The sequence below is a fragment of the Dunckerocampus dactyliophorus genome, chromosome 13, assembly GCF_027744805.1.
Source record: "Dunckerocampus dactyliophorus isolate RoL2022-P2 chromosome 13, RoL_Ddac_1.1, whole genome shotgun sequence".
Classification (NCBI taxonomy): Eukaryota; Metazoa; Chordata; class Actinopteri; order Syngnathiformes; family Syngnathidae; genus Dunckerocampus; species Dunckerocampus dactyliophorus.
The window spans coordinates 17,726,003-17,746,647 of NC_072831.1; the positions used below are offsets into that span (position 1 = coordinate 17,726,003).

At 41.5% G+C, this 20,645-nt stretch overlaps 1 protein-coding gene across 2 annotated transcripts in view; it reads left to right on the plus strand.

Annotated features, from left to right (window-relative positions):
• The first annotated feature begins 3,249 nt into the window (after positions 1 to 3,249).
• Positions 3,250 to 20,645, plus strand: part of ldlrap1b (low density lipoprotein receptor adaptor protein 1b) — a 32,715-nt gene continuing 15,319 nt past the window's right edge. Inside the window, exons 1-2 of one of the 2 annotated variants that reach the window (XM_054796511.1) lie at positions 3,250 to 3,526; positions 19,304 to 19,446. In XM_054796511.1, coding sequence (XP_054652486.1) covers positions 3,442 to 3,526; positions 19,304 to 19,446 — 228 coding nt within the window. In that variant the 5' untranslated portion in view covers positions 3,250 to 3,441. The remainder of the gene's footprint in view (positions 3,527 to 19,303; positions 19,447 to 20,645) is intronic. The other variant, XM_054796510.1, reaches the window with a different exon arrangement.

The following is a 20,645-nucleotide window of genomic DNA, read 5'->3' on the forward strand; positions in this document are numbered from 1 at the left end:
GCCAAATTCTCTGAAACGCCTTTGGAGACGACTTATGGTAGAGAAATGAACATTCAATACACGAGCAACAGCTCTGCTTGACGTTCCTGCTGTCAGCATGCCAGTCGCACGCGCCCTCAAATCTTGCCACATCTGTGGCATTGGGCTGTGTGATAAAACTGCACATTTCAGAGTGGCCTTTTATTGTGGGCAGTCTAAGGCACACCTGTGCACTAATCATGGCGTCTAATCAGCATCTTGATATGGCACACCTGTGAGGTGGGATGGATGATCTCAACAAAGGGGAAGTGATCACTATCACACATTTAGACACATTTGTCAACAATATTTGAGAGAAATGCTGATATTGTGGATGTGGAAAAAGTTTTAGATCTTTGACTTCATCTCATAAAAAATGGGAGCAAAAACAAAAGTGTTGCGTTTATATTTGTGTGTGTGTGTGTGTGTACACGTGTATACACATGTAACTTTTTTTGCCTTTCTACAAAATTATATAAACATTCAATTTAAATCAAGGTGTAATGAAAAAGGAGCCCACAGCTGCTCCACACATTCCGATCTTACTGATGACTCACCTGATGCATGTGGATGCGAAAAGGACACGATTCCAATGCACGAAAGACACATTTGCTCAGCACCTTGTCACATGGTAGGATTTGCCAAATACTCTTGATAAATCTGTGCGGTGAAGGAGCAAATCAGGGTAAATCTCCTCAGCCATTCCTAGTGCATTAACAGCTACTTACACGACAGCATTTACTTATTATGACCTGAATCCTCTGTATTTTCCTGTACAGTATTTTTGCATTTTGTTCCAATTTGGCATCGCACTGTTTGAGCGAGGCAAGCTTTATGTGGAATGAAGTGATTCTGAAACGGCTCCGTGTTGTCCATCTTCTGGAATGCCATTGATGTCGTGTACATACACAATTTAAAACCTCATGCAGAATGAATACTTATGATACACCTCCCAGCTCTATCATAACAGTCACAGGGCTTTTGTAGGACCTGCTCATTTTTAAGGAGTTTTTAATTAATATTTGAATTAATATTTGTAGTATTTGTACATAATAATGTAGTAACCATTCTCTATCATTGTTTCTTCAGAATGAAGCCATTCTTGTGTCACTGTTAGTCACCGCCACCGGAGCTTGCGATCGGAGATTGTGTGATGTTATGTAACGCTGTAAATCCCTGGGGACTTCTTAGCCTGTTGCACTTTTGTCTCTGAGCTTGTCAGCCTCTCTGAAATCCGGTCTTGCTAGATTTTTTTTCAAAGCCAGAGTGATTCATTGACTGACTTTGTGATGATATAGAACTACTATTCCAAAGGGTTGACTGATGAAGAAAATGTCATGTTTTCCAGCCAACGTTAAATCCATTCAATCAAAACTAATTGTTCATTCATTCATTTTCTATGCCGCTTCATCCTGTTCATACATATTAATGCATATTTATTATGTACCGTATATTTTCCAAAGCACTAACCTTAATAATATTTAGCTGAATTAATTAGCACGTTTAATTTATTAGAATTGTTTGTATTCTCTGCCATTGGCTGGCGACCAGTCCAGGGTGTACCCTGCCTCTCGCCCAAAGTCAGCTGGGATAGGCTCCAGCATAACCCCGCCACCCTAATGAGGATTAAGCAGCACAGAAAATGAATGAATGTTTGTATTCGGAAGCATACACAAACTATGGTTAATCTGTTTATTTGGACTTGCTTATGGTCGCAGGTACACTAGATTGGGGTGTCAAAAGGGCCACATACTGAAAAATCTTTTGGAGAAAAAAAAATGGTAAAAAAGGCTAAATACCAATTTAATATGTTAAATATAAGATGGCAAAGATGATATGTTAAACATATTTAAAGGAAAAAAATAGCCTGCACGCAACTGTGGTGTGTTCAAGGCCCGCTGACCAAAGTGCGAGATCTCAGCCCTTCACAGGAAAATGTTACCAGGGAAGCTTAAAGACATAAACATGTACACTTGTGAGCTTTCTAGCAACAGTTCTACATGTATGCTGTCAATTTTACCTGCATTAGCACATATTTATAAATTATTAATGACTTTCTCTGGAATAAACTGACTTTTTTGGAGAAAAAAATATTTTAAAATAATTTTCGACAAAAAAATCTGCTGGGCCGTGAATTTCAAATCTTGAATGTACCAAGTTTAAACATATTAGGTATGGCCGATAATATCAGCCCACCAATATTACCGGCCCGACACTGGTATAAAAATGTAATATCGGTCAATATCGGTATCGTTTTTTTTTCCCTTTAATGAAAGCCGATATGGCCCTTTAAGCGCCACAAGTAACATTGCTGTCGCCATAACAGTCGACACGCAGCAAATACGTGAGCCGAGGTTTTGCTTAACCGTGTTTGGGGTGGCAGAACGTGGTGGGTGTCAAAACACCGCTAATGGTGAGCGGGGTAGCTCATAGACATATAGGCAATAACATTTCACAGATAACACTTCATTAGAATTTTAATGATCAACCTCAATGATCACTACAAGAAATGATCAAGTCACTCAGGCATATTTCACTCCTGTGATCTTGCCTTTTCATCCTGGCGCCGTTCCGCTGGACTGCAGCTTTTTGTATTTTTATTAAAACATATTGCTGCAGACGAATCGAAGATTCATTTACAAGCGAGCAAGCAAGCAAGCTAGCGATGACACAGGAGACATGACAGGACGGCGTGAAGGAGTTTGATTGACAATGGTCTACAGCCAATCAGGACGCAGAAAACAACAGGCGGTGCAGACAGATGAGAGAGAGGGAAGAGATAGACACTCAACTTCCCACAATGCAATTCTTCTTGAAGGGCCAGGCTCAGCCTGCCATAAGCTGTAATACAAAAACAAAAGCACAAAAAAAATCAGTGAAACAGCTAATCCGCAAAAGGTGAACCACGATAGAGCAAGGGAATATATATACAGTATATATGCCGATATTGTATATACATACATATATATGTGTGCGTGTGTATATATAAAGACATTCCAGCTTTTTCTTTATTAGTTTTTTCCTTTTTTCTTATTTTTTCTCATTTTTGGTGTGTTTTTTGTTTAATTTTATATCTGAATATGTGCCGTGGGCCACACTTTGGACACCTCTGCAGTAGCTTGTGCACAAGCGCACCCAATGACGTCTATGGTGACTGTCTGCTATCTAAAGCACCGCCCGCCCGGGATTCTGGCGTTACCACTACAACCGCTCCCCTCACGTTTTTCCACAACCGGGCGTCAAGATCAGGTCAATTTACATACATAACACCGCCCAGGGGGCAGAGCATGTTGATCTGCCATCTGTCCAACAACGGTTCGGAAGGAAGGTACAAAAACAGATGACAAAAGTTAAGGAGGAGGAGCGCTGTTTCGACACACACTGTAAGGCTTGACAGGGGTTTGCCCCATTTGACACCGCGACATGGACGCTTTGAAATCCGCTGGAAGAGCGATAATACGAAGCCCCAGCATCGCCAAACAGTCGTGGGGAGGCGGCAGACATAAAAGTAAGTACATGTAATGTCTACTAGGCGTCTGTCCATTAACTGAAGGCACTAGCGTGTGCTAACATGGCTTCACCGAGCTAGCAGCAGCAGCAGCAGCTGAGGTACAACCGGCGCGTATCTTGAATCGCCAGCTACACTTGTTGGCACAACTTAAAAGTCAACCTGGTTGGTGTTTGACAGAGCAGCTTACTGGAATAAACAGGCATGGACTCGAGTGGGCAATTAAAGTCTTGTTACGCTTTTGAACTTGACAGCACCTCGTCGTTAATGGACACCCGTTGAGTGAGGAGAAGCAAGTTGACACTGCCCTTGCCCTTCCTAATAATGTCTCACGGGTGGTCTAGCATGCTTTACTGTTTGCCCAGGTTGCGTGGGACAAAACTCTTGGAGCAGGTTTTTCATTGGAGCTAAAAACCTGGTATTTGCCTGCCACGTCACGTCTGAGCTTTACAACAGAGGTACTGACTGGGAAATGAGTGCCCGTATTTCTGGCATGGCCGTACAATCCTAGCAACCCACTGTTGCTAGGCGATTCTCCATGTGAGACAAAAATGAGTGTGACTGAAATGAATGATCCGTCAACATAGTACCTTTTTAGAACTTTAAGGTTTCATTATCACCAAAGCCGCTTTTGGGATTTTGGGACCCTGCACGTTTATAGTCATGACTCCATGGCTTGGAGTGCACACAGCTGCCGCCATCCTTTTAATATTTGCTTCACACAAAGGGGGAATGTCCCACGCATGACCCCTCCACTACACACACACAAATAATGGTGTACCACAGTGTAATCAATGCTTTTTTTTGTGTGGACTCGTCTACAGTGGTCAACACGCAGCAATACCCCAACACTTCAAAAATAATCCAACACCAAAACAACATAAAAGAAATGCAATTGTAAAATGCTGAAAATGAAAAATTCTGCAATCACATTAAAGCCACAAGATCAGAAACGAATGCGCAAGACAGCTACGTGAGAGAAAGTTGATGGGACAAAATAGAAGTTTGCCAGGTTACCAGGGAGCATGTTATTGTTTTTGGCTCATTTCTGTGTTTGAAGCGTTTGGACGTTGCTGCGTGTTTGCTCCGATTGACTACTGCACAGTACTCCTCCCTGAGGGGAATGATGCATGCTTCAGTGGGGATCATCCACATCTAACCAGGCAGTGGCCAAAGAGCTTGGGGACCAACAAATGACTGAAGCTGCAATGCTTTATCGGCACCAGAACAACTGTGACTCAGCCCCAGCCTTCAGGATGGGACAACACAGTACTAAAATATCGATTTAGGCTACAATTAATTCAGATATAAGTTGTTTTCAACATTTTATGCTTAGACTTTCAAAGCTTTCATAGGATGGATTTAAAATACTACAAATAGTTATGAGATTTGTATGTGTGCATTGAAAATATCCCTTCATTTTTTATTTTGGCATGTATTTCCAACATGCAGTTTTCATCTATCATTTGAGGCAAAGCCTTGAACTTGGGTAGGAGTATTATTGACCCTCCCCATGTGTGGGCCTGGCCTTGTCAAAGGAGAAAAATCCCTTCTCTGGCATGCATCAGAACTGCATTCCTTGTTTTCCACTGTAAGTGTGGGATTGTAGCAGCTTCCACTTTTGTTTTAATCAAACTGTCTATTTCTTTTAAATGATTACTCCCATGTCACTCTAGTGTCGCTTTGTGGGAAAGAATGTGACAACTGTGTCATTTCCTGCCTTTTTTTCTAACTGTTCATTTGGGTTTTGGCATTCTGCTGAGTTTACGTATTTTTTTTCTCCACTGCCCTGCACTTAATGGAATTTTTTTCCAGTGTTCAGGAGGATCTTTTCAGATGATGCATACCGTGCTGTACTGAAATGAGTGGGAGGCTAGAAAGCGAGTGTGTTCCTTGGTCAAGGATGGAGCTGGGTTGTCAATATTGAAATCAGGATATTTGCTCCACTGACACCAGCAGATGGGTGAAGAGGCGAGAGAATGACTGGAACCCATTTCAACAGCATCATGTTTAACACTTCTCATAGCCGTGTGATGGTGTTGATGCTCACCATGAATTAAAACTGGTTGGAGTGGCAAATGACTTAATGTTTACTGATTTATATAGCATTGCAACAGTGAGAGAGGCCAAGACTGTTTAAAATGCATCCAACAATGGATATCTGGTACTGGATGCCAGGTTGGTGTATTACAGCCAGATGTAAAAGATGAAATACAAAAGATGCAATATATTTATTTTCTGGGGAAGAAAGGAGCAAAAAATGACCAAGCTTGGTGCTGACTTTTGCTTTTAGTGACTGCAAAGTATTTTGGAACACAATCTGCTAATGTCTGACCTCCACTTTGTTTGCATTTAGGTACATTGTCCCAATAGGAAGTCATGGAGATTGAATTATTTTGTTCCAAGTTCAAACTGTTGCCATCATGTTACTCTATTAACTGTACAGGCAGTATTTTAAGTAACAGTGTAACATTCTTAACTCTCATACAATTGCACAAATAAGTTAATCAGTCAAATAAAAATGTAAACTGCCCATGCATCTGTGTGTGACAGGCGCAGAGCATATACGGAAGTGAAGAGAGGGAGGCTTGTTGAAGTTGCATCGCATGTGTGGTAGATGCCATAACAAATGTGTCGAGTTGGTGTGCTTGTGCACACTTGACACCTGAAGATTAGTTTTGTGCCCTGCTCTGTACTCCAGTGTGGTACACTTCCCAGGCACCATCATGTCACAATTGTTCACGCACAAGCACAAGCGGATGCCGCATAGATGTGTGCTCACTCCTTTTCAGTTATTGATTGAGTGCTAAAGCATTCTTGGAGATAACGACTTAATTTGTGCCTAATCAGAATATTGCCCTTTTTCTTAATTTCAACCTTCCTCCTGGAGTGAGTGGCTAGGGGAATGGATAAGGTATGTCAAGGGGAAAGTGATGAAGACAAGGAGGCCCTGCGGGGAGTTCTTCCTACTTGACGGGTAAATTGAGAACTTTGCCTTTCGGCTCAGCTCCCTCTTCACCATAACGAACCGAAGCAGAGACGACATCACTGCAAAAGTCGCCTGTCAATCTCCCGTTGCATCTTTCCCTCACTCGTGAACAAGACCCCGAGGAACTTAAACTCCTCCACTTGGGGCAGGATCCCATCCCTGACCCAAGATGACACTCCACCCTTTTCTAGGCGAGCCTAGAAATTGTGTTCATAAAAGTAATGAACATAATCAATGACAAAGGGCAGCCCTGGCGGAGTCCAACCCTGACTGAAAACCGGATTACCAACACGACAGGCACCGACCCCCTTACGGCCACAGCTCCGATCAGCCGCCTCAAAAATGGAGGCACGGATATGAACCACTCGGACTCAATGTTCACTGCCTCCCTCGTAAGATGGTGGAAGGTCTCCTGGAGGTGGGAGTTGAGAGTTCTTCTGGTGGAGGATTAGGTCAGATGTTCCCATACTTGTGGTCCTGCCAGTTCTGGCTGGCATCTCCCCCACAGTTGGAACCAACTCACCACCTGGTGGTGATCGATTGACGGCTCCGCCCCTCACTCCACCCGAGTCACCAAAACATACAACCGTAAGTCAGACGACATGACCACAAAGTCCATCATCGAACTGTGGCCCAGGGTGTTCTGGTGCACATGTGGACACCCTTATGTTTGAACATGGTGTTTGTTATGGACAATCTTTAACGAACACGCAAGTCCAATAAGCACCACTCGGCTTCAGATCAGGTGGGCCGTATCTCCCAATCATGTACAACCTCCAGACCTGGCCCCAGAGGGGGGGCATTGGTGACTCACGACCAGACGAGGGAAAACTAGGTTCATATATCTTGCTCGTCACCCCGACCACTTAGCTCCTAGGATCATTGGGCACACACAAACTCCTTTACCATGATAAGGTGGTAGCTCAGAAATGAGACTTTTCACATCCTCTTAGGTTAATTATACCAACAGGCAATAGTTTATCTTCTCTGTTGCCCGCATTGGTTAGCTGAGTCCCCCAGCCTGTTTGTCCCCTGCACAAAGTCATCCAAAAATATCCATAGGCAATAATGGATATTGCTCCCATGCTCAATTCTGTTATGTAGCTGGAAAGTCTAGCTAGCCCTGTTGTATGCTTTGTATCTTCAGCAGCTCTGGTGTGTTTTTTTTTTGGAGCAATGAAAGACTTTTTCTTGGCCCAACTTTGTTGGTGTTATGGCGAAGTATTATTACTTATATGAAGACATGTGGGTTCACCACTTGTCCCTTTTGTCAAACTCGTTAGTCAAGGTTGTGGTACTTGGGCAGGCGGGGGGTGTCTCTGGTGGTTTTGAATAAGACTCAGTGGATGAAGCAATCTGCTGGTCATCTTAACGGATCCTCGCACAATATTGCACAATGAACACTTTTTACATTTTTCTGTTAACATTTCATTGTTAACAGAAGTCTATTAACACAGCACACTGTGTTTGTTTTGCACTCTATAGAGTGTTGCCCTACATTCAGTTGCACTGTATTTGTGTAAAATAAGATGAAATATCAAGACCCGGTTTTGGCCTGATGTGTTCTGTGTGTACAAAAATGGTTCCAATCCTACATGACACACTTTTGTATTGTTCATGGAGTATCGGGGAGTAAAGGGGGATTTTTTTTGGGTTAATTAAGTATTCGTCAACCTCTTAGTGAACTTGTTCTTTCTTGATTGCTTCAGCTGTAGTAAGGATGAGTGAGAGAGGTTATTGGGGTTGGGGCACACAGAAGACTTTACCTGAACCCACAGTCGCATCAGTAACTGTGAAACCTAGAATACATATACTGCTGTAGATCTCCGCTATTTGCGGGGGTTCATTTGTGCAAATAGCAAATAAATGCAAGATATTGAGATGGCCATAAAAACAACTATTTTTGATTCTGATCAAGCCTGGACTATGATGCAGCATCAAGGCACCACCGTACGCTGCACTGATTGGCTCCTCCCCCTTCAAACCCTCCTACTAACATTCTCCTCCAATTTTGAATCAACATTTATAATAACTGTTGTAGTTATTTAATTAAGAGTCAGCTCCAAAACCCACCCCGTCTCTCTTCAATTGCCATTGTTCGTTTGCGACAACGGAAGCTAACGGTGCATAGAAGCCACTTTAGAAGACATTTCTAAATTGTAAAATGTATAGGTAGTCACCACTAATGAATGACAATGAAAGATAATTGATAGAGCAGGTGGAATCAGTGTCAGGGTCTCGCCATTAGCCTGGTGGTCAGACTCGTGCTACAAGTTTCCTTCTGCTGTGGCGCTGCCTCCATCTCGCTGTACAGCAGTAAGCAGTTGTACTTGGCTTCGGTGCTGCGTAGGCTCCTTGGTCACCCCGGCTAACTGTTGGAGAGGGAATTTCTCTAAGATATGTCTACATAATCCACGCTTCTTGCCTGTTGTAATTCCAGTAACGATTTGCGATCATGTGTTCACCTGACTGCACGTTTTGAGGCTGGATTTGTAACAAAGATGACTGTATAAGATAGTGCTCGTGTAGCAACACACACAAAAGGTGCCGCCATCGTGCACTCACGTCACGTAGTTACTGGGCCTGCGCTGGTATGATGTGATAACCCTGGGCGCGTAATTACAGATCTAAAATGTGTTCATTTGAAATATCTTTATTGACAAGAAGGGGGAAAAACATTTTCATTTTGTCATTTTTAGACAATATAATAGAACATGGAGGAAGTGAAATATATACATTTAAAATAAATAACAAACAACTGAATTATTTCTAAGTAAATAATAAAGAAAATGCACTTCTTAATGCAGTCTGCTGTTGCTAATCCTGCAACTCAAGTCACCACAGCATAAATATTTTCTTAGTAAAAAAAACAAAACAAACCCAAAACAAAGTAAAATGAAATAAAGGCAACCAAGTGGCTCAAGAAGGTCACACCTTATAAAATAAAAAAAACTTGTAACGTTATAATGTTGTTATTTCATAGCAAGATGAAAGTGCAGATCACAACTTGCCCACAGGAGTGTTTTGAAGTCGTTGGGTTGTGTATTTGCTGAGATTTGATTAATTTGCTTGTGTGGTGACCCACAATATAGTTAAGATAATTCCAAAATGGGACACAAATGCTGAATTGCGAATCTGTGGGCATCCACTGTATATAGTTGCAGGTTCTTGTGGCTTTTTACATAGGTGTTCCCCTGACCCCAAAGTTCTTTTAGACCTCTAATTTGATGTTCTAATATGCGAGTCATTGACATTTTTTGAATGTATGATAGCAAAGTTTGTCATTTAGAATGGCTGCATAGGGAATTTGAGGTTTCTGTTTCTGTTCTGGTTTCATAACCATGATTGTTGAGAGTACACTCTGGCCTCAGCTGGTCATCAGCTCTAATCCTTGACTGGCAGGACCACTCATTCCACTTGGCTCTCTCTTCACATTCATTGCCATTTTGGAGAGGATTTAACAGACTCTGAGAAACATGTGTCGCAGTGTTTTACTTAGACTTTGGCTGTAAGACTCTCTTCCTCTGTAAATCCTTTTTTACACATCTGAAATTGTTTAGGAGGCAACCAGACAGATGGCTTCATAGCCATTGAAGACTTTCCTTTTATTTTGGGGAATTTTTCAGCATGGACATGTCAGAACGTCCCAATCCTGCTGCTACAGAGGATGAAATGAGAGGAGCAATTGGGTGCCTAAGGATATAGCAAAGAGGAAACAGGCTGTTAGCCGTAACTGGTCTCCACTGGCTGTGTATCTTGCTTACTTTGTATTGATTGTTCTGTCAGCTAGTCTGCCTGTTGTCTTCTGTAGTAATGTTCCGTTTTTCTCACAGAAAGCCACAAACCTAAGCTTTAAATAGCATGTAAAACATTTCCTGTATACTTTCCTTAGTGACTATCAATGAACAATAGTATCGGGTCAGCCTTGCAAGTCAAGTACAGTGAGAGCCGCCCCATGTGTATTAACACTAGGGCTGTCCCGATGCAACTTTTTCACTTCTGATCCGTTACTGATATTGCAGCCTTGAATATTGAACGATAGTGATAGATCAGCATGAATCATACATACATTTATGACTTATTCTGTAGTGCGGAATGTTAGAAAAAGCTTGATCAAGTGATATTACTCGCAGAACAATAATCAGCAACAGTAGGTATGAGAAAAACTGACCCGTTTACTTCTCTAAGCATCTGGGGTATAGTTTTATCCACAATGTAGTAGCGGCTCGGCATAATATAGCGAAGTTCGAGGTGATAAATTAAGAATTTAAACCTGACTTTACTCACCACCGACAGGGGCTGGTAATCTTTTCTGTTGTAGCTAATGACTTGTTGTCGTACCGTGGGAGTTTGTTTTGCAACGCTGCTTCGAATGCGTGAAGAGTTTGGTCGTTTCAAACTTCCCCGGTTCTGTGCCACCATGGGAAACTTGTGCATGACAAGTTTTGCACTCAGCTGCAACGTCTTTTTAGGACAAATGAAAAATCACTCATATCCTCCTCTACGTCACTCCTACTCCATGGTTAATATGTTAGCACACGTTGTTATCACATGGGCTCTATCCGGCCGCTGCTGGATAGATGTGCTGGGCGGAGTCTGGAATCAACTACTTGTATCAGAGTGCCAATATCAAAGATTTTAGAGGCAGGCCGATATAATCCGATTTTTCTTTTTTTTTTTTGCTGATATCTGCCCGACATTCGATTTAAAATAAATAAATAAAATAAAAAAATTGGATCGGGACACCCCTGTTTAACACACTTCTCCCTTTTGACTCATTAATCCATTAATCTCCTCAACATGTACCATAAATTCCGGTGTATAAGCCGCAGGTGTGCACGTCATAAAAAGGGATATTTTGTGCACAGAAGGATGTTACACAGAACGATTTTTTAAAAGTTTTAAATAAAATCAATGTTTTATTCCCCTCAAACAGTGCTTGCCAAACATTGCAAAACTTTGTTATGTTAACTTTGGTATAGGAGATTAGAACATGACCACACCAAGCATCAGGGAAAATGTAGTTTTTAGCATATATTAGCTGCACCGGTGTGTAAGCCACAGAATTAAAAGTTGGAGAAAAAAGTAGCTTGCACACCGGAATTTACGATAATGCTTGTCATTTGTGACATGCACTGGAATTAGCAGTACATCATTAGACATACAGTGAGCTGGTTAGAGCGACAGAATAGGGGGCAAAATAAGTTATTGTTGCATAATGAAATAATTTTTCCACAGTCTCTAAAATAATTTTGTGCTACGTCTGTATGTGCCTCCAGATATCTTTCTTTGTCTGAGTCGACAGTTTCTAATTTAACCTGCTGTCCTAATTGGGTTCTTAATAATGCCATCTCACAGTAGAAGCTGGTTGCTGATCCTGAAATAACATGAAAAGAAGCAAATAATACTTAAGTAACTACTTGTTCGTCATAATTATCTTCTCTTTTGGCATCCTTGATGACCTCGGGTGCCGCACGGCGGCCTAGTGGTGAGCATGTTGGCCACACAGTCAGGAGATCGGGAAGACCTGGGTTTGTATCTTCATTTAGGCATCTCTGTGTTGAGTTTGCATGTTCTCCCCATGTGTGCGTGGGTTTTCTCACGGTGCTCCGGCTTCCTTCGACATTCCAAAAACATGCATGTTAGGTTAATTGGAGACTCTAAATTGTCCATAGGTATGAATGTGAGTGTGAATGGTTGTTTGTCTGTATGTGCCCTGCCATTGGCTGGCGACCAGTCCAGGGTGTACCCTCTCAGCCAAAGTCAGCTGGGAGAGGCTCCAGCATACCCTCTGCCACCCTTCTGAGGACAAGTGGCATAGAGAATGAATGAATGAATGAATAAATGAATGACCTTTGGGCTGTGTGCCACTTCGAGGCCTCAACAAATCAGAATATATATATTATATAGTTTGGTGCGACATGAAAGGTTCAGAAAGCTAAGCCCCGACTGGCTTGCGTTTCCATTGTGTAGGTGTGATGGTGTTAGCTATGTCATGTATTTAAATAGGAGAGCTGGGAATCTCAGGGTAACTCACAATACCGATATCTCGATACGGTGGTAGGGTGAAACAAAACCCCAAAAAAATCATCAGCCCATTTTGTCCAGTAATTGAGAAATGGATGTAGCTTAGCTAACTTTTCAAATGAGATGTTAGCCTCAGCACACATTGCTACAAAATCTTCAACAAATGGAAGATGTAGTCACAAATGTAATTCCAATTGCGGTATTAATGTATGATGTTTTTATGACACCCTTATTTTGTTTACACAATTAGACAAATGTGACAAAAAGCGCTCTTATTTTGACGGCCGGATGTGTGTTGTGTGTGTTGAGAATGGCAGTTGACGGTTGAAGAATAAACGTGCCTCGCGTCTTTTTTCACTCAGAACCTGCACGTCATCAGTGGGCATTGTAAAATGGTCTTTATATTATCAAATGGTCCTTACATTAAAGTGGTAAAAAACAACACAGAGAAAATAGAAGCTAAGCCAACCCCGCTAGCTTCCATTCATGCTCCGTAACAGGATTATTCACCGCCGTTAAGACATGTTTAGTAGAGTTTGTGATGAGATTCAGCCACGATTGAGCGTTTCCTTCTTCTTGAGGGTGGCGGGAGTTGAGCGGCAACCAGCTTTGAGGCGCTTTACCGCACCTACCATGTTTGAGTGTGGCCCAGAGTTACAAACACCTGTGGTCGTGGCGGAAGCCGATATTATCCGATCTTCAAAATACAGCGGATCGGTAGCCGATCGTGATCCTGAAGATTGGATCGGGACATCCCGACACAAAAGTGATGGTTTCTAAGCCAAATGCCATAGCCCCAATCACTTTTAAACCGAATGAACAGTGTGAGCGCATCAACACAGACAAACTGATGGGAAAGTAGTGACGATGAAGAAGGGGAATACGAGCAACTTGCATGCGCACCTCAAACACAACCATCCTGTCCAGTTTTCCCAACTGAGGAAAAAAAAAAAAAACTACCGCTGGCGGTGGAGCAGAGCCTTCGTCCCGACAATCCTCGCTTACTGAGGTATTTTGTGGTCAAAGTAAATACATATACACAAAATAGCACAACATGGTGCACACTCACAGACAGTGTTGTTCGTTGTTCGTTAAGCCTTCCTGTTAAGGAGTCATACCCAATGTTCATGATTTTTTCAAGTGCAATTGTCTTTACAGAGAATACTCCATTTTATTTATTTTTATTGTTGTGTGTGCTTTTTATTGGAGAGTTTTAATAGAGACAGAGAGACTTGGTCTATTTTTTATTGTTTTTGGTTATGATTGTGATTTTTATTGAAGTGCAAGTTTTGCTTTTCATTGCGGTTTTTTGTCTTTTTAAAAATTTATTTTTATTTCATTTGAAAGTTATTGACATTCCAATTACAGTGTTAAATTGAGTCAGAACATGTTTAAAAAGAGTCTGAACATGTTTTTGATTGATGTTGCTGGAGGAGTTGTCACATTTAAACTTGATTTTGATCGTGACTTTCGCCCTCCTGCTGGACAGCCAATAGTAATAACTATTTGCAGCGTAGCGTGGCCTGTTTAAATCTGCTATTTAATTCCAATGGAATTAAACTGTCCTAACTGTTCATTATGTTTTACGGATTAAGGCTACAGTTGTTTGTAGATTACTGCTTTGAATGTTTCAGCCAAATTTAGTTGTAAATGAAAAAATTTTAATTCCCTCACCTTGTCTGTCAATAATGCCTTCTTCTGAACCCACCATGGTTTGTTTCTCATATCCATCATTGGAATGAGGCATAACAAAGTAATTCACACCACTGTTCTGCAGCATTTGTTACAATGTGTCACTGGATTGTTTATGCAAAATGTGCAGTGTATTTCAGCGTACTGCTTGCATCTTGAGAACATTTCTGATCCAAAGTTTGTGGAATTAGGAATTAGGGTGTTCAAGTCCAAAGTCCACTGTACTCAGCTTGCAGCCGTTCCTGCAGCAGATATAATTGGTTGCATTCCAACATAAATGTAAATAATCCCAACTGAATGGTCAGTTTGGTTGTTTTCACAGAGGGTTCCCTTGTGTTATGCTTGAATAATGTTGTTCACAAATTAAAAGGAAGCTTTAGTGCTGAAAAACACAACCTCCTCAAGGCAAGGTCTGTGTATTGTTGTGTAATTGTCCATGAAGGAACAAGCTGTATAGAAAACGGATGGAAATTAGAGCTGCAACACTTAATCAATTGATTATCCATTATCCGATTAATCGACAACTCTTGTGGTATTAATAATATTTTGATTTAAACATGAAAACATCATCTGATTTCAGCCTTCAAATGTGATTTTTTTTTTTATTTCCTTCATCATCCATGAAAGCAGACGTATTATCTTTGTGTTTTAAAACAAGATATTCACACACATCAGCTTTGACTTTGGAAAACAGTGATCGACATTTTCGCCTCTTTTCTGATATCTTGTGGACCCAGTCGGCCAACTGTGCTTGGTTCAGAATGATTTGGTCCATGTAGGGCCTAACCGATTAATTGAAACAACAAGCTTCAATTGAATCAACTAAGAAAATAATTGTTAGTTGCAGCCCAAATGGAAATAACACATGAATGAATTTTGTTCCATGAAGATTTGATCTGTTAAATAGTTTTTCATTCCTCAACCTCATTACATTGTTATGCATGAGCAAGTCTTTGCTGTGTATGTGGTGCCTTTATAAATGTGTGCAGATTGTGGTGTGAGCTGGGCAGTTGTAAAGAGGATCAAGGCTTTGCCAGATCTGCAAAAGTGGTGCCAATACAAGACCACTCGACCTCCTGCACTGTTGGCAATGTGCACGATTTTGAGAGCATTATTGTCAAATGAAAACCTCACACCATGATATTAGAAGCAGCTGCGTCCTACTCCACACCCACTGAGCAAGTATCATTGCCCCATTACAGTTTTTTTTTTTTTTTTTTATTTCAAGGCAGCATCACCCATGCGAGCCATGCTCACTGACCAGGCAGCCACAGCTCCAGCACAGCCAGTAAGCCTTTGAAGTTTGCACTAATCAGCGCAAGTGCTGCAGTGAGATGCAATGGAAGGCCTGGGTGGGGGGTTGGTTGTATAAATGCAAATGTGACCAATACGAACATAGATTATTATTATTCCATACAAAGCAGCTTGCTGGGTTTATGCTCTAGTCTAAAAATAGCACATTTCACTTGCCAGCATGTCATCTGTTTGTACAAAGATGTTGTTTCATCACACTTCAAAGTAACGTAGGTACTGTGCAGTGTTTTCATATTCTCATTTTATTCCGCTTCATGCAAGTTAGACTCAATTGTAATTGTTTGCCGTCTCCTTGCGGTATATCGGTTTGTGTGTACAACAGGGGAAACTCCTGGAACTTGACTCTTTCGTTAGCTCATTCATTCATGTTGTATAACATTTATTATCACACTTACTGCGCTTATTGGTCTGAATTGCAGGAAGGTTGGAACGTATCCGAGCCGACTTTGGACGAGAATGGGTACACCCCGGACTGATTGCATGCCAAGCACATATCGATAATCATACATTGGTTTGTCTGTGTAGGCTCTCAGTTGTACAGGAGTTGTCCATCGAGGGAAAGGCTTCTTGAGACGTCATCTGTACTTCTGTGAAGAAGGTGTCGGACGTTTCGCTCCTCATCCGAAGAGCTTCGTCAGCGAACTAATCAGTGCTGGTAGCCTAGGCCTTAAGTACAGTAAGAGTGGGCGGAATTGGTGTGCCAACACCCTCCTTCTATTGGTCCCTTACACTAAGCCTGGGCGGAGTAGTGGTATAATCCTCTCCTGCTATTAGCACCTCCGATAAAAGGGAAGTGTCGCTCCCTGAGTTGGGTATGAACGACTCTGATACTGGCTCGTTAGCATCTATTGTTCTGGCTCGGCCCTGGCTTCACCTCATTTGCAAGACTAAGAGCTGTGGGTTTTGGTCTCAGTAACCTGCTGAACACAGGGTCCAAATTAAACCTCAAACCACCATTCCGATTCAATGATGGGTTCTGTTGTTTGACAAAAATAGCTTCCTTTACTCCTCTTTCAAACCATCTGTTTTCTTTGGCCAAAATCTTTACATCGCTGTCCTGAAAAGAGTGATTGGTTGCTTTAAGGTGTAGATGTACTGCTGATTGAGGACCACTCGAATTGTCCCTGCGATGTTGATAAAGCCTTTTTTGGAGCATTTGGTTAGTTTCCCCAATGTAGTGCTCTTTGCATTCCTCATCTTTACAGTGGATGGAATAGACCACATTGCTCTGTTTTTGGTTTGGTGCCTTGTCTTTAGGATGCACTAATTTTTGTCTCAAGGTATTTACTGGTTTGAAATAGGTAGGAATTTTGTGTTGCCATAAGATCCTCTGGAGTTTTTCGGAGACCCCCGCTACATAAGGGACTACCACTCCTCTCCTTTTTGCTTCTGTGGGCTATTGGGTTTCTTTCCCTACGCTCTTCTTTTGACATTTGTTAAAAGCCCACCGCGGTACCCACAGGTTGAGAGCGCTCTCTGGACATGTTGTGTCTCCTTTTTCCTTTTTCCTTCCCTCAGTACTAGTTGGTATTTGTTCCGCTCTATGTTGGAGGGTCCTAATAACCCCTAGTTTATGTTGTAGTGGATGGTTTGATACAAAAAGCAGGTATTGGTCAGTGTGTGTGGCCTTTCTAAAGACTCTATCAGAGTCGTTCATACCCAACTCAGGGAGTGACACTTCCCTTTTATCGGAGGTGCTAATAGCAGGAGAGGATTATACCACTACTCCGCCCAGGCTTAGTGTAAGGAACCAATAGAAGGAGGGTGTTGGCACACCAATTCCGCCCACTCTTACTGTACTTAAGGCCTAGGCTACCAGCACTTATTAGTTTGCTGACGAAGCTCTGCGGATGAGGAGCGAAACGTCCGACACCTTCTTCACAGAAGTACAGATGACGTCTCAAGAAGCCTTTCCCTCGATACATTGGTTTGGTCCTCTATTAACGTTATGTACATGTTTTTGGACTGGGCGGGGGAAACTTTCAAAAACAAACAAAAAAAGCTTATACAGTCGAACCTTGGTTAGCGTCATTAATTCCTTCCACAAGGTTCAGCTCAAACCGAACCTGACACTAACTAAATCAATTTTCCCCTTAAGAAATTATGTAAATCCAAATCATTCGTTCCAGAAAGCCAAAAATGTTAAATGTTTTACGTGAAGAAAACAATAAAAATGCATATAAATGATGAATGAAAGGGAATTTAAAGGACAATTGCACTTAAAAATTTTTTTTTGCCTATCATCCACAATACTTATGTGAGACATGAACACATATGTCTTTCTCCTTTCTGTGCGTTTTAAAGATATAAAAACAGATAAAAAGAGCCAGCTCATTACTGCACGTACGGGACATACTTATTCCTCCTAATAAAGTCGTCTGAAAAAGTCTCCAAACAGCGCCAACAACGCTCCTTTTACATATGACATGACGTGTATTAACAAAGCTAACAGCGACCTTGTTATTATTATTGTTATTAACATTGTTACGCCAAATGAAGTACATTACTGGCGTATTGACACTTAGCCATAACACACCGTTAGTGACTAGATTTACCACATACTCACCCGTAGCGCGTCAGCAGTGATCCCGTAGCCTGTGCATCAAATGTTGCGCAATGTGGTGTAAACAAAGAATAATAGGAGTTTTGACTGCAGGGGTGTTATTTCATGTCTACAGGGCTCTAATAATGCTTAAAAAAACTATTTAGAAAGTCATAAACAGGTTTTCTATGCTCTAACTACGAAAATATTACGTTTACTAATATTGAATCCTACTTTGCGGAAAATTCACTTATTGTGGTCGGGTCTGGAACCAGTTAACAGCTATAAACGAGGGACGACTGTATATGCGTTTAAAATTCTTATATGCATGTAAAACTATTAAAAAAAAAAAGGTGTTTTGGTGTTCAAATTTTTGAGCGTAAACCGCTGATGACATCCTAGACAGGCGACATAGCTGGCTTCCGATTCCGGTTGCCATTTTGTTAGTAAGCTAAGGATGCTAACAGGACATTTTGTGATAAAAATACATTAAGAACACAGTTAGACTCATGCAATATATCCACTGTATAGCAAGAGATCTTAACCCCTGCTCCCCAGTGGTTAACCTAAAGTCAAGCCCTTTTGGGAAACCAATATGTTGAATATCATAAACCTTGCATAATACTCATTAAATCATTAATGAAGTATAGTCAATTATCATTCACACTGTCTGCCTGTTCCAGTCAGTTTTATCAATAGACATACAAGTTTTATTTTAGTCTCATGTTGCGAAATCTGGCTTTTTTGTCTTTTTTTTTTTTTTTATAAGGTCGTCACACATGATGGTTAACAGTCTATTTGGAGCCGAGTGGATGCACTGACATTGTGTCACGTAAACGAGAAGTTGGCATGGTTATATGAAAGTCAACTGAAAAATACAGAACACATTTACCATGACCTTTGACATTCCTTTGCAGCGTTATAAGCAGTGTGGTCCAGACGTCACTGAATGTTGGATGTATGGTAGGGCAGAACTTGACTGATTCTATTTTGTGAACATTCAGTTTGCCTGGAAGTTTCAGTTCAAATAGACCACAAATACATACGTGAGGACATTAATGACAGTCCTCTCTAACCGTCCCGTGAGAGATGTCTGTGCAGTGCACAGACAATAGTGTCGTGACTCTGACACAGAGAACCTCCTAGGCTGACTTAGAGTACAGTCTGGAAGGTGTCTCTGAGCGTGTCCCTCATCAACATTTCTTATTTGCAGAGCTTCCTGAAAATTGGACAGACACGAGGGAGACCCTACTGGAGGGCATGGTGTTCCAGCTCAAGTACCTGGGGGTCACAATGGTTGAGCAACCCAAAGGAGAAGAGCTGTCTGCTGCTGCTGTCAAAAGGATAGTGGCCACAGTGAGATACCACACACACATTCACAAACACATACAGCAAGCATAAGATTTAATGGGAGTTTCAACAGCATTCCAAATTGTGGGACAAATCTTTGTCAAACAAGAATCAAAAAACAAAGATGTCAACAAAGGTTAAAAATTAATTTACTATCCCCATTCTCCTTTGTCTTTGGACAAAGTCACAAGTAAATGTGTAAGCAATGGTTGGTTTCGGTAACCGCTTATGTTGATGTCCAAGTGGCGATGACAAGCGGATTCTACTGTATAGTTTTACCTGAACAAGCTTGTATAACCCCCGGGGTCCAGGTTGACATTTAAATGAGAATGCTTACTTTGGATATTTGCTCAGTATATGGCTCAGACAGCTTTATCATGCTAGAAAAGGCTTACTGTTATTGGATCTGGCAGCTCAGGCGATAATTTAGTTAGCACTGAAACAATGGTGGAACTCAGGACATGGAGATGTATGGAGAGAGGGAGGAGGAAGAGGCTCTTAGGGCTTTTAATCTACCCGCTCCCCACAGTGAATGCAGCTCAATGCAGGTTCACTAAATGGCATAATCTGTTTTTAGCGAATCGAACAGTAAAGTACCAATAGAATAATCCTAATAGTGTGCCTCTCTCAGACAGCTACATAAGGTCACACCGTTTTCAGAAACATGTATTTGTATGATGCAGTTCTGCACCACTGAAAACTGCAATCATTGTGAAATAAATACTCGGGCTGCACAATGTTTTTTTTTTTTTTTTCAAGACGATACAGATACTGATAACTTCCTGCTTCTCAAGAGCGATACCGATAACCGATAACATTTTATATCTATTGTTTTTAAATTTTGATTTAACTGTAGTCAGTGCACACCTGGAGGTAAGAACGACTCAAAGTTGGATTTGACAAACTGTACCTGTTGATTTGTCCTTACCAAATATCAGGACATCACTACTATTAACAAAACATAAAAAAGAGAGGCAGCTCAGAAGTACAAGCCGTGGCTCCAAGGAGGTTACTAGCTGACAAAAGCGGTAAAGGGCTGGTTGTCCAGCAGCAGTGCCATCATTTCCATGATGAAATCACTGATCGCTTTAGCCCTTGGGTCATCTCTGGCAAACCTTTTTTGCACTTTTCAAACACTGCGTCAATAGAAACAAGCCCCGGGCCCTGGCAATCAACACAATGGTGGCGTTTCAGGTGGCTGATAA